Source organism: Alligator mississippiensis, chromosome 4 (assembly GCF_030867095.1).
Source record: "Alligator mississippiensis isolate rAllMis1 chromosome 4, rAllMis1, whole genome shotgun sequence".
In the NCBI taxonomy this organism is placed as follows: Eukaryota; Metazoa; Chordata; order Crocodylia; family Alligatoridae; genus Alligator; species Alligator mississippiensis.
The window spans coordinates 59,999,539-60,024,650 of record NC_081827.1 but is presented as its reverse complement, the minus strand read 5'-3'; the positions used below and the strand labels follow the sequence as shown (position 1 = coordinate 60,024,650).

Sequence of the window (25,112 nt, the reverse complement as noted above, 5' to 3'; positions counted from 1 at the left end):
CTTTTGGAGATTTAGCTCAATGATGAGATCGCTGTCCAGCCAGGCTGGTCTCCTGTTGCACTTCCCATGCCTGTTGCATCAGGATAGCTTGTTCTTGGATCCTAAGTATGACTCCCTTAGAGTACAGCTAGCTTTCCTGGACTCCTTTTCCCCTCAGACTTGCTTCCCATGGGATCCTCCCTATCATTTCTCTGAGTTTTTTTTAAGTGATTTTTTTTTTTTGAAGTCCAGTTCCTTTATTCTGCTGCTCTCTTTCTTTCCTTTCCTTCTCTTAGGATTTTGAACTCATCATTTTGTAGACACTGTTGGACCCAAGTTAACTTTCACATTCACTACCAATTCCTTATGTTTTACAACATAAAATTGCAAATAATGTTCATAGCATTACCTTTTTATGCAGGAGTTTAAAATATGTTTTTAGAACCACGGAACACTTTTATGATTTATGACGTATAAATATTTTCTCACATACACAGTTATATACATCATGTGTAATGCATGATAAGTAATGCTGTATGTCATTACATATTTAAAATGAAACACAATTGTGTCTGACAATATTCTTTGACCAGTCATGAAATTAAATTTTAGTGGTCTGAATGCTAATGGAGTATGAAAATTAAATGTGTGAGTATTAGTGGAGAGCCAAATTAACGTTTGCAATAGCAGAGGCACCAGAAATACTTGCATGGTTCACTAGCCAAGTACATGAGATTTTTGCTCCCTCTAGTGGCAGATCCTAGCAGCTCTGCGGTCTGCTGCTGTCTCACAGGAATTAATCTTTATTTTGCTCAAGTGATAAAAGATTGGGTTATTCGGTGCCTAAGATCTTACTTCTGATTCCCCCAAATGACCGTGATGTATTCAGCCATGGTCCATTAACACTTCTACACTCACTTGGTCAAGGAACAGAAATAGCACCATGTAATGTACTTGACCAGTTACAGCGAACAATTCCTAATTAATCTATAGAGTTACAACTTGCTTTGTGTCTTGAAGAATATTTGTTCAACCTGAAAAATAAATATGACGAAATCACAACTTTTGCTTCTTATTTCAGGGAATATGAAATGGCTAAATTAGGGAGATGAATTATGAGTTCATTGCAATTTTTGCAAAACGTGTTTTGAGTATGTTTAACATGGTCTTTAACTGCTACACTGACACTCTCTAATTTGAGTGATTAAAAGCAATGAGATTCCAGAAATTATAATATTGGAGCAAAGAACACACTATTTCAACATGCTAGGTTTTTTTTTTTAATTGAAACACCATGATAACAACCTGATTTAGAATATTATAATTATTTCATACAAGGGCATTTAAATTGAATTGTACTTAATTAATATTTAGAGTTATGGTCACCTGTCTGGTGTACTTATAGTTAACATGTGGAAAGCGTTCCAACCTTATACAGCTGAATGGAAGTAGGCATTATTACTAACATTTTGTACAGCAATTACAGGCACACACGAATATGTCTTCTATTATATAGTACAAGAATATTTTATTTTCATTTCAGGTATTAAATCCTCTGAGATTTAGGACTACATAATGTCTTTTAAGAGAAAAAAGTATACAGAATAACATTTTGGTGCTTTTCTATGTCATCAGGGCAGTTCAGTGTATACCATATTATGACTTTTTATTTTCATGAGTTCGTGAGATCAAATCTGCAAACTCCTACATCTACATGGAGTGTTCCACTGAAATGTATGGGAGTGCCAAGTGGAGTAGTAATATGGACAGGGTTGAGGATTTGACTCTCTGTTGTCCAACTCACAGATGGATCTTAATTTACCTTTGTGATTACCATGTCATTCATCCTATTAAGCACAGAACAGATTTCCTAAAAACATTACAGCTCTTCTCAGCTTTATGTAAGGAATAAGAAGGGTTTGCTTGAAATTACATATAATATTTGCTGTATGCTGATGGCCAGAATTTATATGTACTGTATGATTCCTAATGGTTACAGTCATACTCAGAAAAAAAGTACCTGGCCAATATGCATTGTATAATTTTTGTGTAAATAGTTTTCATTTTGTTTTGCAGATTCACAGCAAGCTGCATTTTAAACTATCTGAATTACAGCTGAAAATTGAACATATTGGATGCATCTACACAAGATGCTGCTGACTGCATAGTAGCCTAATAATACTGTGCGGTAGTGCATCATAGCACAGACAGTACTAATACACTACTGCACAGTATTATTAGGCTATTGTGCAATAGTGTCCCTTAAAAGACGTTTGCCAATGCTATTGCACAGTAACTACAGTTACTGTGTATTTATTTAGTACTTGCTAATACACGTACTAAATAAATGCGTAGTAATGTCTCATGTAGACACGCCCACTGTGAATCAGGATGCACCATTCATGTTTTTATGAATCTGAAGTTCCCAAGGGGGTGTTAAAAATCCATATAATGGGACAGTGTCTCACTTGTATAGCTCTACATGCTGCTTGCAGTGGAACTATACTGATTTACCTTGCCTGAGGATTTGGCCCAATGTCTCTAACTTAGAATTTTCATGTGGATCTCTTGCACACAGCTGGAAGATACTGAAGAAGTTTAATTGCTAAGGATATATTTGCTATGCATCAAAGGAGCTATACTACTGTTGTCTACTCCACAAGGTTTAGAATAGATTAAAGAAGCTGTCTTAGAAATACCCTGTTTCAGAGATATGTATAAAGATATTTTCTGCATCTTAAACCTCTATTTCTTCTGGGGTGTGCAGTCACCATAGTAGAAGATGAGCAATTTTGACTCCTAATCGAAGCCTACTGAAGTCAAAGGAAAAATTCCTTTTTGACTTCAGTGGACTCAAGACCAAGGCCTTGGAGATCTATATTCTTTGCTTGATGGCATGATATCAGCAAACTGCCTCACTGTTGGAAACTTGCATGCAAATTCATAGATTTACTTCAGGTTTTCTTTGGCAGAACAGTGACCTTTGAGATTCTAATACTGCTGCAGCTGAAGCTGGTGGTAATTTTGCTACTGACTTTATTTGGAGCAGAATCTCCACCTCATGCCATCTCATGTTTGCAACTAATATATAGAAACACAGAATTTTAGTGAATGGAAAATGCTTTTCTAGTCTGTTCCTCCATCATCTGTGTATAAGTATTGCCTCTCTGAAGTAAGCATATATTCAATTCTGATGTATCCAGGCAGGGCCATCCCTGGGGCGGAGGGACGGCGAATCAGGGTGACTGCCCTGGTCCCTGCACTTTGGGGGGCCCTGCCGAGCCGAGCCAAGCAGCCGTGGGAACTCTGTGCTGCTACCAGTGGCTTCATGTCTGGCTGCTTGGTACCCGTTCCTCGCCCCTGCTGGTGGCGCCACTGCCAATGGGGGCGGTGGCTTCTTTGCATCCAGGGTGTGTGAGATCAGGGCAGGGTCAGGGCCCCACATGAGCTGATTTGCCCCGGGTCCTGCATCCTGCTTGGGTTGGCTCTGTACCCAGGTAACTTCCTTTGCGATATGACTTGCCTTTTTGGGGTATTACATTATCAAAAAGATATTAAAAACTGGAGGGAATCCAGCAATAAGCAATAAAAAAGTTCAAAGAAGAAGAGGGAATGAAATCTAAAGATGAATAGATAGATTAATAGATATAGAATGATGAAACAACAAACACAAATATCAGATGAATATAAACATTAAAAAAGAAAAAATATTATGTAGTGTGGTACCTGGGTATGTAGTAGGACTGTGTGAAGCTTCAAGTGCTGATCAATTCGGAGGAGATTCGGCCTGATTTGGTGTCCAAATCCAAATCAAATCGGGACCAGTTAAAAGGTCTGAATTGATTTGAAGCTCTCCAAATTGATTTGGAAAAGATTCAGAGAGCTTCAGAGATTTGGGTGGTCCCGCTCACTGCAGCAGGGAGCTGGACCTGAACTCCATGCTGGTAAGGGGGGCTGAAGGAGGGGGGAGGAGACCATGGGGGGGACCCCTACTAGGCCTCATCCCCTGCCTGCTCTCCCAGCGCCCACATGGCTGCCCCGGCCACCCCAGCTCCTGGTTGTTTAAAAAAAAAAAAGCCCCTACTTGCCAGCTGCTGCCAGGCAGGGGGGACCGATCTCTGCTGCCCCCCACTACCCTACACTGCGTGGGGGGCTCCGCCACAAGCCCCCCGAACCCCACCCACTGTCCCAGCCCCCCCCATGGCTGCCCCATCCAGCCCAGCTCCCAGCCGTTTAAAAAACCGAAAGAACCCCACTTGCTGCTGCTGCAGCAGCTGTTGGGGCTTCTGGGGGCTTGTGACAGAGCCCCCCCCCCCCCCACGCAGTATGGGACAATGGGGATTGCCCCCTGCCTGGCAGCAGCCGGTGTGTCGGGGCTTTTTTTTAAAGGGCTGAGAGCTGGGGCTGGCGAGGCAGTCATGTGAGGGCTTGGAGAGCAGGCAGAGGTCAGGGGGCTTGTGTTTGAGCCCCCCATGCAGTGTGGGACAGTGGGGACAGCGGGGATTGCCCCCACTGCCTGGCAGCAGCTGGTGAGTGGGAGCTTTTATTTATTTATTTTCTAAGAGCTGGGGGCTGGGAGAGCAGGTGGGGGATGGGGGTGATTTGGCTGATTCAGCAGCAGCTGAATCTCCAAAGCAGATTTGGCCGACTTGATTCGGGACAGTGATTCAAATCACCAAATCGAATCACTGCGCCCCAAATTGGATGAATCCGAATACAAAGTGAGTACTAGCTGCTTCACACAGGCCTAGTATGTAGGGGCACACTTCAGATGTGGACGTTGTATACTGAATATCAGGGAATGCTTCCTTGAGAGCAAGATGAATTTGTCTCCTAAAGGCAGCAGTGAACCCCTCACCCCCTTATTTGTGGCTTAAAAAACTACTGTGGGCAAAACTTTACCAACTCCGTAAAGAACAAGGTTGCAGGTCGAGGGTGATGGCCAAGATTAGATAATTGGTCTTTTCATTTTTTGTCTTCTGTGATTCTTAAATTAGTGACAAATCCTGTCTATCTTACTTGCCCCGCTACTTCAGTTGAAGGCATAAGCTCACAGGCTATTGGGACACCATAGTGGAAATACTTAGGTGAGTTAAGGGAGACAAGGTTTGACTTCTTTTAGAGTAGCCATTTCTGTCAGGGTGGTTCTACATCTGAAAATGTATGAAAAGAAGCCCAACCAATGTCTGATTTAAATCTTTTTTAAATCCTTCTCTTTATAAGTGTCTCTGAAGCATATCCCTAGACTTTTGACAACCAGATCACAATCAGTTACTTTAGTGCTTGTTTATACCACATGTGGAATGGAATACCAAATCGCTAATGAACAATTGCAATTAAAAACCTTATTGCTGTATAATCGCAAGAGAATAATGTAATAAGGCTGGAATGTATTAAAGCAAAGTATAAAGTCAAGATTTTAAAAAATGAGGCCCAAGAAGTAGGATTATAATACAAAAGTTGTTGCATGTTCAGTACTTTTGAAAAGCAGGCTTCTTACTGAGGTGCTTGCATGTGGACTCAGGTGGACTATTTTTGGCTGTTCATTTTGCACAAGTAAACGAAACGGATAATGACTCAAGCCCATTTTTCTCTTTTACTGTGATAATGGGCTGTTTTACGAGATCTTTTAGGGAAAAAAATGTAGTCAGATATCTTTAAAAAATAAATACATAATTTATTTCAGAACTTTTTAATTTAAGTGGCACACTGGACATTTAGACAGATCACAGTAAAAAGAATCTAAGCTTTTTTTCTAGACTAAATCAAGTGATACAACTGTTATGTGACTAAACATAATTTTCAAATGTACTATTTTTTCAAGTATAGTATGGCCACTTTCAAAACAGGAGAAAAACAGGAAAACTATATTTTACTATTCCTTGATGCTGGCTGGTACAATCACAAATATGCACAGAAAAAAGCAACCAGTCTAGAAAAGTGTACTTCTGAATTTATTACAGAATGGCATATTTTCTATAGGTTGGTTGCTTGGTTTGTTTAGGGGCGGGTTGTTTTTTGAAGCATTCTGCAGATACTTACACAGAGTTCTACAAGGTGGTTTCAAAACCTTTAAAGAACTGTTATTAAATATTACCAATTCTACTAGCCACATTTTGCAGCTCTTAATAGTTGAAAAGAACCTTTTTCATCAAGTAGTTTTGAATAAATGCAGCTACTTGTGCAGTAAATTACTGTTCAACACGAGTGGCGGAATCAGGCCTTGAGTCTTATAAAGTAATTTTTGCAGAACCTATTTGATTGCCCCTGGTACATTTTACACCAGTTTTTCCTAAAGGTTTTTTATTCCATGCAAGTAAAAGTCCTTGCCAGTTCTGGTGTTTTTAAGGGTATTCCAAAGCTATGATAACTCTTATAGTTGTATAAAGTAGCTTTTTTATGGTTTTGCACCCAGAGATGAATTTGGGCCAGTGTGTTCAAAATGTACAGTTGGTATAAGTGTAATAGCAGTAGCGCTAACAGAAATCTATCAGAATATAGTCTCATGGTAAATGTACTCTGATGGTCTAGTATAATGTAATTTAAGCAATATGTAAGTTGCAAAAGGTGAAAAAAGACCTTTGGCCAATCATCATTTGCTATAAAAATATCACAATTTGAGTAAAGGGAAATGGAGCTTGTGGGGCAGTACTTTACAAACTGACTTTTTAGAAATCTATTTTTTATGATTACCACCTAAATTAAACAGATAATCAATTAGATCTGTGCTTTATTTGCAGCTGTTTCCAAACACTTTTTTCTGCGAGCGCCGCCATTCTACTCAGTATGCTGTGGTGGGTCCTGTCAGCACCCTGCATCCCCCACTGCTTTTCCAAGTAAGTTTTTATGCTTCATCAGTAATGCTTGAGTTACTCTGTAAACCAAAGCAGCAGGATTTAATGTGTTCTGGAAAACTAATTGGTGATGCAATGGCAGCAGCTAATTCCTTAGTAAAATCACAGCAATCCTATTCAAAAGTTTTCCAAAGATTTATCAAACTTAAATACACTGAGCAATTGTGAGAGATTTCTAATGGCATTGAGACACCCAGAGAGAGCTAACCAAGGAAAGCTCCTTGTTTTCACTTTGCTAGAAAAGATCCTTTAAAAATCGGTAGCTCTTTTAAAAATCTGTTCGCAAATAGGGAAAGAAAAAAACTGAAAGATTATAAAATGGATATTGAATATTAATGTTTGCTTGACATAAATTATGATGCATGCATCTTGCTTATTAACATGATTTAATTGCTTATTTTGTTCATAGCAGACAAATGCCTACACATATTTAATTTGATATTTTTAAAGTTATATGTTGAACTTGAAATAAATATTTTTTTAAATGATTATATGTTCAAGGTTATATATTAAGGATTAAAGATCTGGAATAGATTTTCACATAAAGCTAACTTAAATTTAACCTGGATCTTCAGACTTGCATGTCATATTGTGCATTTTTTTTAATAAAGAGTTTAGATACTTATGGCTAAGGATATAAAAATGAGACACATTTCTTAGCTCCTCAGAAGTGAGCAAAGAGCCCAGAATGGTGTATTGAGTCCAAATGGAAACTGGTGTTTATACATTCTGAAGCATATGCTTTTATCACAGTTGAATTCAAACCATGGCTGAAGATGTGCATGTGTTTTATGAATGTTTCAGGAGGGCAGTTGCTAAGTTGAATGATTCTTGACAAGTGAGGCAGCAAATGCTGGCAGTTTAATGAGCTGCAAGTTTCTGAACACCTCTTTAGGGGGCTGACACTTTCCCACAGAGCATTTTACATGGCCAGGACTACATCACAATGGTTGACAGCACCATGACCAATCACCACTTTCATTTTACTCATCCACACGCGACCCCACCACAATTTTTCACTGTGCAGATGAACTTTAGGAACTATTTCACATTGAAAAGGCCTGGGCAAGGGTCAGTTGCCCTTTTGTATGGTCATAAAGCAATGCTCTATATGCCAGTCTTTTCTCCTGTCTCACATTCCAAGAGAATTTCTGGACACCATTTAAAGCACTTGACTGAAAAATAAGGCAGTGAATGAAACTGACTTTTATAGACTCATTCTAGCTCATCTTCCCATATAACCCTGTCTACCTGAAAAGGGATTTAGTGGATGAGCTGAGTGTATACAGGGACTTGCTGAATACACAGGGCCCATTATCAACTGTGGGGATTGTTTTTTAACCAGGACTGATACACTACTATTTTGGAAGTGACCTATTAATTGTCCATTTAACTAGACTGTATTGAATTCAAATGAAAAAATGGAAACCATGACTAAAGCTTTTACTCGCTCCTTCAAGGTGGTCTCTGCCATGAAGGCAAATGCAGATTGTTCCACGAATTAAGATGAAATTTATCACCATATATTAGGATACGAAAGAGAGACTTAAAAAAAAATCAACCTGCCAAACATTTGGTACCATATTAGTGTTTATGTCCACATTGTATTAAACCTTTCTGTGTGTTCAGCAGGACAGACAGCCAACTTGTTTCACTTAATTCATTTTGATATAACTGTTGTAATGTGTGTACAAAGTCCTGCCTGATATACCAGAAAAATAGACGGTGTATACTTTTTGATTTTTCACTTGCTTGATGAGGATATCCATTTGGCTTATAAAGTGTGAATTTGGCTTTTATGTGCATAAGTTAACACAGAATTCCTAGACCATCCTCCACTTTGAATGTTCATCACTCCTGTTTACTGTTAATTGAAGGAAATTGAAACCAAATTGATCACACTCAATAGTTTATTAGTTATGTTCGCTATAATGAATCAGTGATGTAAATTATACGTTAGCAGTTCTCAGTCTGTAGTTGCAATGTGGCATTTCAACAGACTGAGCTCAGAACACCTATCTAAAGCTCCAGTATTTATAAGCCACTCACTTAAAATATTCCATACATTTTATTAGTATCTTACAAACCAGTTTCTGCTGGATTCTTATTTTGTTTTGAACAGTGCATTCCAGACACTCAGCAACATAAACCATCCAGGCCCTGGTGCAGAGTACATGCTTGCTGGGGCATCAGTAGGATCATCTAGCTAATCCTGCATTTCTGGTATACTCCTACTTCTTGCACCAAGGAATGTCTGATTCTGGTGGTAGCTTAGCAGGAATAAAATGCATGCTGAGAGTTTGGTTCACAATATAGCATAAACAGAGAAAAAGCCCTATTATATGGATTTATTAGAGGTGATCAGTATGTAAATGCATATTATTGATTAGGACAAAAGTTAGTAAGTGCAAACACACTCAGTATGATAGATCATGACTAATCATTTCATTCAGAATTTGATGTGGTGCCTGGCTCTGTCATTTACTGGTGTTTATTTAGAGTTCATTGTTAGTTTTTGTTTAGTTACATAACATCCATCACCATAATGTTCATAATAGGAAAGAAGGTGGAGAAGTGGTCTCCAAACTTTTTAAGATGAAGATCACTTTTTGAAGTAAATAGCAACTCAGGATCTACTGCCCCCCACCCAGCAGGTCAGTCTGGGGGGGGGGGGGGAGATTGAAGCCCCCATGGTGAGAGAGGGAGTGGGGCAGGGGTGAGTGGGGCTAGGGATGCAAAGCCCAGCATGCAGCAGTAGCTGCCTTGCCCTGCTCACAGATCAGGGGAGGCATGTGCCTCTCGGGCCTCTGCTGGGCTGTGTGCAGCAGCCTGAGCCGCCCCGCATGCCTGGACAAGCTGCCCAGATTCCAACTCCCCTCCTCTGGCCCTGTCAAGCCAGGGCCCCACTCACCTGGTGGCAGGGAGCGTGAAGGGGGATTGCTGCACTCACCCGGCCTGGCCCTGGTGGCAGGGGGAGTGGATCAGCCCAGCCATGTGCGTCCCACCACTCCTACATCCTGGCTGCTCCCCACACGCATCCCACTACTCGTGATCACGGAGCCTCTGACAGTCATTTCGGTCTTGGGGGGCTAGTTTTTCTGTGATTGTTTGCAACTCTTTCAAATATTTTTGTGACACTTTTGGATTGTGACCCATGGGTTGAGAGACACTGAGCTAGAGAGAAAAAAAAAAAATCATGTGTTCACAAGTCTGGCAGTCTGTCCGTGGCTTACAACTCTGTTTCAGAGTTCAGTAGGGGAGACGAGGGGCAGCCTCACTGTCCTCAAGTATCTTCTTCCTCCCCAGTGGCAACTGGGAGGATGAGAGGAGATATCTGCACAACCGATTTTTACTGATAAACTTTATCTTTCAGTAAATTTAGGAGCAGCAATGGCTGAGGAGGAACCACCTCCCAAACTATTCTTAAAATTAAATTGCAGCCTAGACTTTTTCCCTATCCATCCTACTGGAGATACGAATGATGTTACTGCAGATCTAAAATGCATCTCCTTGTGGCCTATGATAACTTCAGCGTGAAAGAGGTATAGAAATCTTACTTCAAAATAGTAGTTTCTGGCCTTAAACTCCCTGGATCAGAATGGGCTCTTTAGACAATTTTATGCACTGAGCTGAAATTCTCCCTGAAGAGGTTGACTTTTTGCACAAGCTTAAGCACAGCAACGTAGGGACACAGTTGTGCACCTGGGGCTAAGTGGAACCGGCGAGTTCCGTTTGCCCCCATGATCGTGAACATGTGGCTGCTGGCAGGAGCTTCTTTTTTTTTCATGCCTGGGGTGATTGCCTCCCTAGTTATGCACCTGTTTCAAACATGACTTTCTGAGACTTGCCTGCCAAATTCAAATATTTTTGTTTGATTAGAGTCTTGTATCTCATAACATACAAAAGTGCCATGAAAATATCTAATGTACTGTGATATTTGTGTGTGGTTTTAATATACCAGTTTTGAAACTGAAATGTGGCTTTACCAAAATTTTACTTTTATATGCGTTAACATATTAATGTAAAAATTAGCTATTTTAAACCACTCAGGTATGTGCTACAAAAGTATCTAATAAATTGTGATACACACACACACACACACACACACACTGGGGACATTTTGTGATTACGTATAATTTTCTGTATAATCCACACATGGAGTTGTGAGTGCATGTATAAATCTGTATAAATAGACTAATACACATACGCAATAAAATGTGTGTATGAGTATCTATACCATTCTGTGTGTATACATGTTTATATACACACACAGAGTGGCATAAATACTCATACACACATTTTATTTAACATATAAAAATTAAAATTTGATACAGCTCCAGGTAATTATAACGAAAACTGCAGCTAGATCTAGCTAGCTTTACAATAGGATATGTTTTCTGCAAAGGAGAAACATTTTTTTTTAATTCAAAATGTTTCTATGAATAAGGGACACATTCTTCGTGAAATGTGTGGTTAATTTTAGTTTAGTTTAAAATTTTTGAATTTGAATTATTTTAACTACTTTACATAAGCATTTTGCTAGTCACTTCAATGTGAGAATCTTAGAAATTAAAGGCTGTGGATAAAAACACACAAAAACAAGCTATGTTTTTATAAAAACGATATGTTAAGAACATAGTAATTCTGAAGCTTATTAGAGAGAAATGTACATTAAGGGACTTCATAAGAGGATGGAAATACACCTTTTAGAGTCTAAATTGTACGTGATTCAGTTCTGGCTTGCATAAAACCCACAGGTGTTTTGGGCTACATGGACATAGCTAGTCCTTCTGAATCCAAGAAGGAACTCTCCCTTAGGTATGGGCTATGGAGTCTCTTTTGTCCTTGCCCAGTTATCATGTATAACATTTGGCTTTAGGCCATACTTAGTGGGCCTCTGGTCACTTTCCCCAAGCTTGTTTCCTGGCAACTTGGTGCTCTTGGAGGGGGACTATCAAAACGTAACTAGTCAGTGTCGCATTCTCAATTCTTTTTAAAAACCCTTCTTGGTTGGCTATGGAAAGGCTGGGTTTTTTATTTTTCCTCAGATTATCTTGGGAGTAGTGGTGGGAAAATGTGGATGTCCCTCCATCAACCCACCCACTTCCCTGCATTGCTTTCCAGGGTGAGTTCCCCAAACAGAGGGTCTCCTCCAGACATAGCTCAAGAAGATGTGATTGGGCCCATTGTAAACTGCCATCCTAGGGATAAGGATTAGAAATGAGGCTGAATGGAATAAATTCAAGTACTCCAAAAAGCTTTTAATACACAAAATACTACAGCTTCCAGAATAAATAATGAATGAATGGCCAGGGCTTTTCTAAGGAAAACTTTACTGTGAAAGCCTTTTCATTAAAAAAACAAAACACCAACACACAGTATTTAAAGTCTGTTTAGCCCCTTTGAAACTATTTATCTTAGTCTGAATTTTCCATAGGAATAGCATAAACACCTGAGAAAAGTTTTGCCTGCTGATAGCATTGTGAAAGGGAAAGTATAGATGTTTCTCCCTGATCATACTGAGTTTGGAGTAAACTGTAATCTCTGCTGATATCCTTTTATAGACTTACTGGATTTAGTTTTTACCACTCTTAAATGAGACTCTTCACTATCTCTAACTCTAGTGTTCCTTATTGAATGTGACTGAATCATTGTAACACATTCCTAACAGTAATAACAAGTCAAAAGTGAAAATCCACGCTGATAGTATTGTAAAGTATAGTGTTTAATGTTTATCTTACCTGCATTACACATGTTATGCTATTTTCCTTTTCCTTTAGGAGAGGAAAGTGTTCTGCCTCTTTTGACCCAGGATTCCAACTCCAAAGCCCGAAGAGGTATTTTAAGAAGGGCTGTCTTTTCTGAGGACCAGAGGAAAGCTTTGGAGAAAATGTTTCAGAAACAGAAGTATATCAGCAAAATGGACAGAAAGAAACTTGCCATTACCTTGGGTCTAAAGGAGTCGCAGGTATAGAGAGTAGCAGGATGTTCATGATTTTCTGTCTGAAAAAGCTTTGTTGAAGGGAAGAATATAAACAAACCAGGGCTAGCCCTTGTTCAAGCAAAAATCTAAATGAAATCAGCTGAGTAAAGATTAAGGCTAGGTACAAACAGTCAAAAAGCCTGAGGCTGAAACGATTCAGTCTTTGTAGATTAGTCTAAACTGCACAGATGAAATGGAAACGGAAGTGAACAGAACCTTTGATTCAGGAAATGCAGCCACATGCTTACAGTGGCTCAGGCCAGAAGCTTGGGGGGCACTAGAGCACGGCTCTCTGGTTGTGTGTTCACTTCCTCTTCCTGTTGCCTGTTGACGTCTCTGTGATTTCCAGTCCAGAATTACAGCAGCAGGACTCTGCAGGGTTGCTTGTCACTTCTTCTTCTTGCTTCCAGGTGCCTTTGGGATTTGTAGTCTATAGTCACAGCCAGCTGTAAGTTTCAGTGGGGAAACGGTTGTTTAACCCCCCTCACTGGCCCCAGACCCTAGCCAGGTTTTGCCTGGCAGGGGCAGTTTCCCCATCCCCCAACTGGGCTGCATCACCAGCTGGGCTTGCTCCCCCTGCCACTCCCTTGTCAGCCAGTCCTCACTGCTTCAGCTAGGGACCAGAGGTGTGGGACCAGCCCTGCTCTCTGGAACAGACAGCCCAGCCCAGGGCTGCAAAGCATGCTGGGATGCTGGGGGACTCTGATTTTACTTGAACCAGGAAGGGTTCTGTGACAAGTTTTATAAACTGGTTTGACCCAAATCAGTTAAGTCTGATACTATGTTCAACCAGGTGCATCTTAAACCAGTTTCAAAATGGCTGAAACTGGTTTATGTGCACTAAGCTTCTGTTCTGTTACAGGTTTAAACCAGTTTGTGATCACTTAAACCAGTGTATGCGAAACTTCTGTCCCTAGCCTAAATTAGAGGCTGTGTTTGTATTGCTATTTAGGGTAGATCCAGAGCATTACTGTTAACTAGCCCAATGCAAATAAGCTCCCCCTCCCTGTATATATAATCTTACAGCAGCTGTATGCTAAATAAGGTGAGACCTGACAGACTACCTGTGTTTTGAGGTCATCAGCCTGGGTGAATTCTGAATATACTGCAGGAGAGCAGCAAGTGAGGAGGAATCACAGGATCATAGAAAATTAATGTTGGAAGAGACCTCAGGAGGTCATCTAGTCCAACCTCCTACTCAAAGCAGGACCATTCCCAACTATATCATTGCAGCCAAGGCTTTGTCTAGCTGGGTCTTAAACCCCCAAGGATGGAGTTTCTACAACCTCACTGGGTACCTGTTCCAGTGGTTTATTACCCTCCTACTGAGAGAGGTTTTCATAGTCAGTCAGTCCCAAGGCCATACCGACTGCTGGGGCATCTCTGAAGTAGCGATAACTTTCCTCCAAGGGTGCCGGGCCTTCTTGTTACATGTTGAAACCACTGCATCTTTCTGCTTCTGTTGACTTCAAGTAAGGGTTCATATTTGCTGACTGACTTCTTGTCTGATTTGATCTTTCACATATTCATTTGTTCTGTGTGCAATGTAGGGTATGCATAGAAGTCTTCTGAAGTGCCACATTTCAAAGTCTCAATTCACTTTTCCAGGGCCCTAGTGAGTGTCTGGATCTCACAGCCATAGAGAGTTGTTGAAATGACAACAGCATATTGTAGATGGAGTTTCATTGTGATGTTGCTGCTAGTCCAGATTTTCTTTAGCTTTGCTAGTTGTCCATGGTGATGGCTATTCTTGTTTTTACTTATTTTTTGACGTAGCACTTTCTATGATGGTTGCTCCAAGCTATTTAAATTGTGTTCCTTTTTGTAGCTTCTCATTACCAATTTTTACTGATGCATAATTATTGCTATCGGCTAAGGGTATCATTACTTTGCTTTTCACAATAATTTCCATTCCATATCTTTGTAGTCTTATGCAGCCTTTCTGTTATTTCCTTAAGCTAATTTGCAGTTCCAGCTATTAGATCAATGTCATCAGCAAAATGAAGGTTGTTAATTTCTCATTCTCCAACTGACACTGTTCCAGTGTAGTTCTCTGAGAAATCTGACATGATTTATTCGAGGTATAAATGAAATAAGCATGGTGAGAGAAAGCAACTTGGGTGTACTCCTACTAATGTTGCAAAACACTCCGCAATGTTGTTGTCAAGCAGGACTCCACTACTTGTATTGTTGTACAGTTCTTCTGTAAGACTTATCAATGTGGGACTGATGTTATGCTTTTTCATTGTCAGCCAAAGTCATCACACCCTGTCAAAAGCTTTTTTAAAGTCTATGACATTATGATGGAGTTCTTGTTGGTGATCATGGTACTTTTTGCATGTGATTCTAAGATTGAAGATCTTTTCTGTGGTACTTCCAGATTTAATTCCAGCTTGTTCTTATGCTAATACATTCTCTATTTGCAGCTTGAGTCTGTTTAATATTAATGTAAGCAGCACCTTACTTGGATGACTGAGGAGGCTGATGATGTGGTAGTTGGTACATTAGTGTCGATTCCCCTTTTGTGGGATAGGGATTACTATTGATTTTGTCCACTGTTGGCCAGGTTTTCCTTTTCCATATCTTATTGCAGATTTTGTGCAGTATGTCAATTGTCTTGGTCCATGTTATTCCATGTTTTTAATACTTCTGCAGGTATATTGGTCCACGCTAGTTGCTTTTCCATTTTTCTGATAGCTTCTACTTCTTCTCTTGTGATGTCTAAGGTTTTATCTTCTGCAGTTCCAGATCCTCTTTTTTCTAGTTAAGTTATTACTTATGTGTCTGCTTTTATACTGTGATTATATAGTTCTTTCACATACTTGGCTTATCTTTTGTGTATTGCACCGTTTTCAGTAAGCAAGTCACCATTTTTGTCCTCTATTTCAGTTGCTCTTGCTTGATACATTTCAGCTATATTTTTCAGGTTTTCAAAAACTTACTTGCTGTTGTGTTCAGAGCCTCTTTGAATCTCTTCACATCTATCTAGGATCCAGTTCTTTTGATTTCCTTATTTTATTTCTCACTTTTTCTTTGCATCTGTGTTGGAGGCTGTCATAGTCCGATTGGCCTTGATAGTTCTCTGCATGCATCACAAATTTCCGTGTTTTTGTCATTCATCCATGGTAGGTTCTTCTTTGCTCTTCCGAGTATTTCTTCTGTAGTTCCATTGAGTGCTTGAGTAAAGTCACCTGTAATGTTCTGTAAGTCAGTTAGCATTAGAAGTGGTTCGAACCTGCCCCCTATTTTTACTTCAAAGTCAGCTTTGACTGATGGATCTTTTAGTTTTTTTCTAGGTTATACCAAACTCTTGGTGCCTTTTTGCTAGTAATCTTCTTGAGTTTAAGTTTGATTGACATCATGAATAAGTTATGGTTGCTGCTAATATCAGTTCCTGGAAATGTTCAAATCTTGTTTGAATTGATGCTTGATCAGAAATCATTTGTACATGAAATGTAATTGATTTGTTTATTGTAGATACCACCTGGTAAATGCTATGTTACTCTTTTTGATCTTATGTGGATGGAGGGTGTTGTCAAGTACAAGGCTGTGTAGTTGTGCAAATTCCAGCAGTCTCAGTCCTCTATCATTTGTGTTCCCTAATCCATATTTTTCTGCTGTCCCCTGGTCATTCCTTGTGTGCATTTGTGCCAATTATGGCATGCCGGTCACCTTGGACAATAAGAATATCTTTCTTTGGTGGCTTTGCTACTGTTTCATCAAGTTTGTTATAGAAATTTTCAATTTCTTCTTCAGCTCAGTCAGATGTTCATGCATATACTTGGATGATTGTGATGTTGTTGGGTGTCATGGGAATCTGGATAGAAATTATTCGGCTGTTATTAGTTTGCAGTTTTAAGATTGATTTGACTGAGTCCTTGTGTATGAGTTAACCTACTCCTCTTTCATGATTTTTGTCTCCACTGTATCAGAATGTGTGTTCTTTTTTTAATAGTTCTGAATTTGCCCAGAATTTATTTTTCCTAATACCTAACCTAAACTTTGCTGCAACTTGAGACCATTGCTCCTTGTCCTGTCATCTGCCACCACTGAGAACAGTTTAGCTCCATCCTCTTTGGTAGTTGAAGGCTGCTATTAAATCCCCTCTCAGTCTTCTTTTCTCCAGACTAAATAAACCCAGTTCCTTCAGTCTCACCTCAAAAGTCATTTGCTCCAGCCCCCAAACCATTTAATTGCCCTCCGCTAGACTCTCTCCAATTTGTCTACGTCCTTTCTGTGAGCAGGGGCACAGTAGGGCCACTCTAGATGTGGCCTCACCAGTGCTGAATAGAGGGGAATAATTGTGGCAGGGCACTTAGAGTGCCTGCCGCTTGAAGAGGTCAGGCAGCCTGCTGAGCCACCAGCAGGTGGGGGTCAGACCTAATTGTAGAGTCAGCTGATCCAGGGAGCCAGCAGGTGAGGCTAGGCCTGATCAAGGGAATCTCCTGCTGGGAGGAGGGCTGGGCTTAGGCAAATTATAAACTCAGACCCTGAGAGTAGGGCTGGCAGGAACAGCTTGAGAGCTGGTGAAGGAACATTGCCCAGCAGAAAGGCTGCAGCTCCTGAATATCAGCAAGGAGAGTAGCATCTGAAGCAGTCTGGAGGCTAGGGTAGGAACTAAGGAGATGGAGGAGGTTCCTGGGAACCCAATGTGGGGTCCAGAGCCCTGAGAAGGGGGCTGAGAGTATGTGGGTCTCTTGAGCGGCCAGGTAACAAAGGGGCTGGGTGTACAGAGGCCTCTGGAGGGGCCAGGTGAGCCCTTTGAGAGGGGCTGAGAGTCTGTCGGCCTATTGAGTGGCAAAGTGAACCCTAAGAGGAAGGGCTGAGTGTTTGAGAGACTATCTGAAGGGTCTGAGTGAACCCAGTGAGTGAGGCAGTGTGGGGGCCTAGTAAGGGGTCCAGATGAGCCCAGAGAAAGAAGGGGCTGTGTTAGTGAAGACTTACGTAGGACTCTGAGTGAGCTCAGAGAGAGTGAGTGATCTGTGGAGGGGCCCAACAGGGTGGACCCACAGAGAAGAAGGGGACCCTGGGAATCTCAACTGGCTTGTGCAGAGCCAGGGCCCAGGAGGAGCCGAAGTTTGAAATAGACCACAGCAGAGACTGCTAGAGCCAGGAGAGCCTGGAGTTCTTGCCTGGCCCAAGGCAGGGCCAGGGCCTAGGAGAGGCCGAAGTTCCTTGTGTGGCCACAACTGAGAGGAAGGGGTCAAGAGGTGTGCAGCCTGGGATGTTGGTGGCTGGTACTAGGCCATCCAGGGAGGAGGGATCAAGGAAAGGGATCTGAGGAGAGAGCCAGGGGCCAGAGATGGATGAGGGCCTAGATGTAAGATGGAGCTGGGGCCAGCGAGTCCAGAGGTTAGCAGCCCAGGAGGGGTGTATGGTATCTAGAGGGAGCCCAGAGATGGACAGGTAAGATCAGGAAGGCCTGAAGACTGGTCCCAGGCAAGACCTGAAACTGCACCCTACTGGGGCTGGTTAGCATGGTGGGGCTGCCTGTGGCAGGGCAGCCTCCCTGAAATGCCATGCATCACCCCAGGGGAAGGCGAGTATGGTACTCTGGAAAGCCTCAGCTCCCACTGGCTTGTGGGTTACCCCATGGAGGGGGAAGTCTAGGGAAGCACACCCTGACAGAAAAGCACTGGGCAACAAGATCAGGGGCCCAGAGAGGGGCTAGGGAAGACCTGGACCATGTGGGTTCAGAGGCCCAGAAAGGGGCCAAGAAGATTGAGAACATGTGGATCCAGCAGCCCAGTGAGGGGGCAGGAAAGAGTGGGACTGGAAGGGTCCAACAGCTTGGAAAGGGGCCAGGCAACACCTGGAGGACCAAAAGGGTCCGGAACAAGAGACCAAATGAGCTGGCAGCCAAGAGAGGGTGGTGGGGAGAGAGACCAAGGGACCTGGTAGCCCATGGAGGGGTTGTATGAAGTTGAGGGATCTGAGGGCCTAGAGAGGGGCCAGAGGAGAGACTCAGGGGTCTGGCAACCCAAGAGGGGCTGAGAGGGAGATCAAGGGGTCTGGCAGCCCAGAAAAGGGTGTGATGAGAAACCAAGGGGTCTGAGGGCTTTGAGTGAGGCTGAGAGAGGTGAAGGGGTTAGAAGATCCACAGAGGGGCTGCATAAGCAACTGGTAGAATATCAATGAGGGTGCCATCTGCGAGGCTTGGATTGTGGTTGCATTCCACCCCTACACCACACAATTCAGCTCATGAGGTCTTGGCCACAATTCTGGTGGTCACTGTAATAAGACCAGGGCAGTTTCCCACACTATTTACAACAACTAACATCAAGGCATAGCAGGTGAGAGGGCAGACTGGCCATAGAGCAGGGTACAAGAAATTTGTTTGGTCTTCAGGGGCTTATGACCACCCCTGGAGATGGTGCCCTTGATCTTCTGGGAATAGTCCTACTAACGTAGCCCAGTATGCCATTAACCTTCTTTGCAAGGAAGGTACACTGTTGGCTTATATTCACCTTATTGTCCACTGGAACCTCCATGTCCTTTTCTTAAGATGCTTCTTAGCTAGTTGGTTCCCAGCCTTTTGGTCTGACATGGAGGTGAGCTTCTGGGGCAGGTTGAGCTACCACCAAAGGATGAACTAAGTGGCTTTTAACATGGATGGTCAATGGGTTTGAGCCAGAGGTCAGATAGTAGCCCTAGGTAGCAGTATAGGCATACCCAGAGAGTCCCTAATTTATTACATGGTGATATGCATTCAAAAGTTGATATCTGCATTTCAAAGTGGAGGAAACTCTGAACACTGTCACCTTCTACTCCTAACACTCTATCTGCTGTCTGTTTCTGGGGCGCTGCCCTATGAAGTTCTTCAGTGATTTAGGATCAGGGAATCATCTTCTGCTCTGCTTCCAGTTTTCTGCCCAGAAATCTAGGGAGGAGGTAATTCAGCTGAGCGCTACCTTCTGTACATATTACTGAGCAGTCACAGGGGAACTGTTTTAGTGGCAGTACAACTCATACTAGAGTCCTGATGTCAAAGCAAACTTGAAATAGCAGACCTCTCAACAGAATTTACCCTGGCCTGAGGATAGAGACCCTCGGAACTGAGAGGAACACTAAAAAGACAAGTCCAAAAGGTGACCTTTCTGGATGTTCCCAACTCCTTTACATACCTGCCTAAAATAGAACTTCAGAATTTGGTGTTTAATATCACCACCATGTTCTTCTATTACTAAATGCATGTATTATGTGGTTATACCACACAGTGACTGATTTTTTTTCAGGGGAAAAAATCCAAATACAGTCCCAGTTGTTCCACAGACTGCTGGAACCAGAAGTGGCCTATACCAGGGGTTGGCAACCTGTAAGCAGTGGCAGACTGAATTAATGATGCTCAGTCTCAGGCGGCCTGCTGCCTCTGATCTGGCTGCCACCTATGAACTGGCCGACACTGATTTCATCATGCCACTGCACAAGGCCACTGTCCTGGCTCTGTTGGTGAGAAACAATTCCTTCATGGGCCAGGTCCTGCCTTCAGGCCACAGGTTGCTGACCCATGCTCTATACCGCTTCTAATTGTGATGATGAGGGTAGCTGTTTTAGTGTGACACTGGGGGCAAGATAATTAGCTTTTCATAGATTTTGTAGACATAGACATTAGGGCTGGAAGGGACCTCAGAAGATCATTGAGTCCAGCCTTCTGCCCCAGGGGCAGGAAGTCAGCTGGGGTCATAGGATCCCAGCAAGAAAAACATCCGGGTTTCTCTTGAAGGCATTCAAAGTAGGTGCTTGAACCACCTCCAGCAGCAGGCCATTCCAGACCTTGGGGGTCAGACAGTAAAGAAGTTCTTCCTTATGTCCAGCCTGCAACAGTCTTGCAGGAGTTTATAACCGTTTGACTTTGTAATCCCTTGGGGCACTCTGGTGAACAAATGTTCCCCCAGGTCCTGGCGAACACACCTTATAAACTTATAAGTGGCCATCAGGTTATCCCTGAGCCTGCGCTTTTCCAGGCTGAAAAGTCCCATGGCTCTCAGCCTCTCGTCATAAGGTCTGTTTTCCTGACCTCTGATCATGCGTGTGGCTCTCTTCTGGACTCTCTTAAGCTTCTCCACATCCTTTTTGAATTGTGGAGCCCAAAACTGGATGCAGTACAGCAAAGCTAACCTAGCACATTGATGCTCGAACATGGCTATTTTGCATCTAGTTCAAGAGTTAGCTCACAGCTATCACCTGAATCAGGAGCAGTAGGGCTGGATTTGTCCTCTCAGCAGACATAGCAGAACACGGCTAGACACAGTGGAAATGTTTGGGGAGGGAGTGGGCTGATTCTGGAACAGTTTTCAAAGTTTCAGGTCAGGGACTCTTCAGGGATGCCTGGGCACAACCCCAAAATTCAGGTTGATTGATTGCTTTATGACGCCTATAGTTTCCGGTCAGGTCTGATATCTCGGTACTATACAATGGGCTACATTCTGGTGCAGATAAAGTGACTGTACCTGCCACAGAGTTCATGTACTCTAAGGCACATGCACATACACAAGCTAGGGATATAACAAGCAAGAAAATCAATCTGGTGATGGCAGCAGGAAAGGTTTTGAAAGCATTGTGGAAGATGTGAGCCTTAAGTATGGAACTGAAAGAGGCTAAGGTTGTGGCTGCACTGATTTTTTTTATATGTATGCATTAAAGACATAAGAGAAGGCTCAAAGCTGTTGGAGGAAGAAGCTTGATGGGCAGGAAAGGTTGAGGGTGGTGGAGGTCTGTATAGTGTAGAAGTTTTATAGTGATACTTCACTATCACTACAGCCATAAAGAATAAAGAGTGTATAGACTATTAAACTGAAAAGGGTCATAACTAGAGCAGCATAGCAATCTCCACAGGGCAAACTGTTTCTTTTTCAGGCTGACAGTCACACTCTCCAGTGAGTTGTTTCAAATGCTCAAAGTGTGTATTCAAACATTGAACATTGCAGTTATTTCCTTTTTACACTCTTTTGTGTTCTGGATAGGAAATCAAACTGGGGAGGGGGAGGGAGGAACTAGGACATAATGGTCTAAGAGAGAGGTAGTTATTAACACTAAAGGAGGACAATTTAATACTTCTACTAATACTAATGATGGATTAGATCACCCCTTGCCAGTTATTCCCCATGTATGAGCCAAGTGATTTTTCAGGAATGTTGATTCATAGAGCTCTGACAGGTGGCATCCTTTGAGGGCACGATTTGTCATCTAAGGAATGGGAAAAGGATTGCCCCCTTCAGGAAGATCCCTGGGACCTGCAATCATAAAGATAATACTTCTACTCTGTCTTCTGGCCCCACTGTCAATAGTAATGTGATTCTTCCATCCATATGCCATCATCTTCTCAGCTACCCTACAGCGGCCTACCTGTAAGTAGTGGCAGGCTGAATTAATGATGTACCTGTACCATGCCTGTACCAGAGGCAGCTGAAGGGGAGCTGAGAAGATGATGGCATATGGATATTAGGACAATTACACTAGTAGCCCTGCTAATTTCTTTTAAGTGGAAGAGTTTGTATTGCTGTGGGGAAGCTGCTATACTTTACTGTCAAACTGGTATAGTCTAACTTACTTATGGGGTCTTATTTGGCAGTCAGAAAATTGTCCAGCATAGTGAAGTGAGTGATTAATTCTTCTAGCTCATCTCAGTCATTTTCAGTGTTGTGGTAGTAACTAGGTCTTTCTTAGGGCCTTATGTTACACCTGAGATACAACTGTATTTAAAATGCCAATGTCCGTTACTTTCAAGCAGTAAAACACATGGTAAGTGCTATCATAGTGTAATAGAGTTAGTACTTTTCACGGGAGTAACACATGTTCATCTGTTGCAGGGCTGCCCCACAGAGATATGAGCAGTCCTTGCAGGCTCTGATGAGTTATGGTGGTAGGGCTGGGACTGACAAAAAATGTTGTCAATCCCACTCCTGAGACCTCAGCAAAGCCAGTTTAAGACACTGGTAGGGGCTGGGACTGACAAACAGCTGTATGTTGACTGAACCTATCCAGATCCTAGTAAGCAGTACTGTGCAACTGCTAGAACAGGGGCTTTCAACCTTTTTGGTTGATGTGCCACCGGTGGCTGGTTGAGAAGCAGGGAGTCCCCTGGTGGCTAGTTGACGAGTGGTGGGGGAGCGGGATCCCTTGGTGGTTGATCGAGCAGGGAAAAGGGGGTCCCGCGCGCTCACGGCGGCAAAACTGGAAGTGCTGGTGGTGCGTGACGGCGGAAGCACGTACAGTGCTGGCAAAAATAAAAGCATCAGAGGTGCACAGTGGCACAAAGCGCTGGTGGCCCCGCTTTTCTCTGCACTGCTGCCGTGTACCCTCTGGGGCCTTCCTAAGTACCCCTGGCTTTGACCAAGGACTAATTCTTAGTTGCACTTACTGAGATCTAAATAAAACACATGCTCAGGGTCCCATGAGATAAGGCCTGTAGAAGTAAGGAAGTTGGTGTAACAAGGAAAGGAACCTGAATAAGGTGTGAACACTGAGCAGAGGCTGAGGTCAGGCTCATATGAGCATTAATGAGGTAAGAAAAGCTAAAACCTGTGGTGCCTGCACATAATCAGCAGTGCTTGTATCAGCTTAATACTGAAATCAGTGGGTTGGGGAACTAGCTAGTGGCATCTGCATTATTGAAATAGCTGCCCAACATACCTGTGAGTTTCTTTGGGTAAGATTACACATTGCAATTAGATCATGTTAAGAGCACTTAAGACTTGAGTGATCATGCATTAAGATTCATTAACAATTGCTAAGCGCTCTTTAAGCCTCTTAAAGTTATGCCATTTAGGGCAAGGATTATCTTTGAGCTGTGCTACCTGGCTTGGATCCAGGGGCTGATGTGGGGCAGTGAGGGGATTTGGGGTGGGGGTGTGGAAGGAAAAATTCAAGTGGCATGGGGGGCAGGCCTTCCCTCTCTCCTCCTCAGCTTATCCTGTGGCTAGATAGTCAGCAAGCAGGGCAGGCATGGAAAAGATGTGCAGCTCCTAGCCATGTCCCTGCTCGCCATCCCTCTAGTGGCAGGCCTGAGCAGTCCACGTTAGGTTGGGCATTAACTCCAAAGTGTGACTGATTGATCACTAGCACTAGACCTTTAATATACACCAACATTCCTTAGAATTAGCACTTGTAATCTCACCCTAAATAGCTTATACTGTGACACTCTTATTTTAATTGGGAATCCTTATAGATTGAGGAGATGATGCTGTGGAAATTTGCTATCTTCTTAGGCACTAGCCTGCCTTCTTTCTAATCTATTAAGATGTCTCCTTATCTCTTCAGAAGTGGTCCAAATAGAGGGAGGTTGTTGTAAATAAAAAGACCTTTAGCTGACTGTAAATCAACACAGTTCCATAGACTTCACTGGGACTCCACTGCTTTGGATTTCAATAGACCCAGAAAGGAGAGTATAAAATTAAGGGCTTCAAAGAAAAGTATAAGTATAAAGGCAAGGTTGATTTTAAAAATCAGTAAACATCTCCTTTTAACCTGTAAACAGGTGAAGATTTGGTTTCAGAACCGGAGGATGAAATGGCGAAACTCCAAAGAAAAAGAAGTGCTTTCAAACAGGTGCCTTCAAGAAGAGGGTCTTCAAGAGAACTACCTCTCAAGATCCACTCTGAATTTGACCTCCTCATGCCCCTCTGTATGGGAAGTGTCTCAAGAGCAGGCAAGTCCAAGATGGCGGGAAAAATCTCCAGAACCTGCAGAGAGACTGAGTAATGGCCATAGTGCACAACCTCCTCAAAGAGCAAATTCATTGCAGGGCACATTGTATGTGTACCCTGAGCAAGACACTGCAACCAAGGCAGTAACTTCTTCAGTAATAAAGAATGATGGAGTTCTGTGAATTGATTGAAGACTGCTCATTTGAAGCCTGTGTTCTTTTAAGATTAACAGTGTTTGAACACTGTAAAGCTAACTAGTTTATGCCTCATCAGTTTCTGAAATCTAACACCATTAAAATGACATACAACTAATGCTTTAAGAAAAAAATATTCTTCAATATTCAATGTTTTCTCATGTCTTTTCTGGCCTTGTGCTGAACTTAAAAGTAAATAGGAACTGATGGTAAGTAAAATGAAGTGAAGAGTATAAAGCTGAAATTTTGCTATGTTTTTTATCCTGTTCTATATATAGGTATTCATTAAAACTCGCATAGACTCAGTTTTATCTCTCATTGCTGTCAGACCAATTAATTTCCTTTTGTGCACTGAGTAAGACTAACCATTTTTCTCAAGATAATAGGGTGTTTTGGATGGTTTATTTTTAAACTTATTTACAGTGTGTGAAATTCATAATAAGTTCATGTTACAAAT

At 42.2% G+C, this 25,112-nt stretch overlaps 1 protein-coding gene across 1 annotated transcript in view; it reads left to right on the top strand.

The window, feature by feature from the left end:
- Positions 1-24,773, top strand: part of DBX2 (developing brain homeobox 2) — a 39,424-nt gene extending 14,651 nt beyond the window's left edge. Inside the window, exons 2-4 of the mRNA XM_014601003.3 lie at positions 6,720-6,815; positions 12,614-12,801; positions 24,293-24,773. Coding sequence (XP_014456489.2) covers positions 6,720-6,815; positions 12,614-12,801; positions 24,293-24,643 — 635 coding nt within the window. The 3' untranslated portion in view covers positions 24,644-24,773. The remainder of the gene's footprint in view (positions 1-6,719; positions 6,816-12,613; positions 12,802-24,292) is intronic.
- The last annotated feature ends 339 nt before the right edge of the window (positions 24,774-25,112 follow it).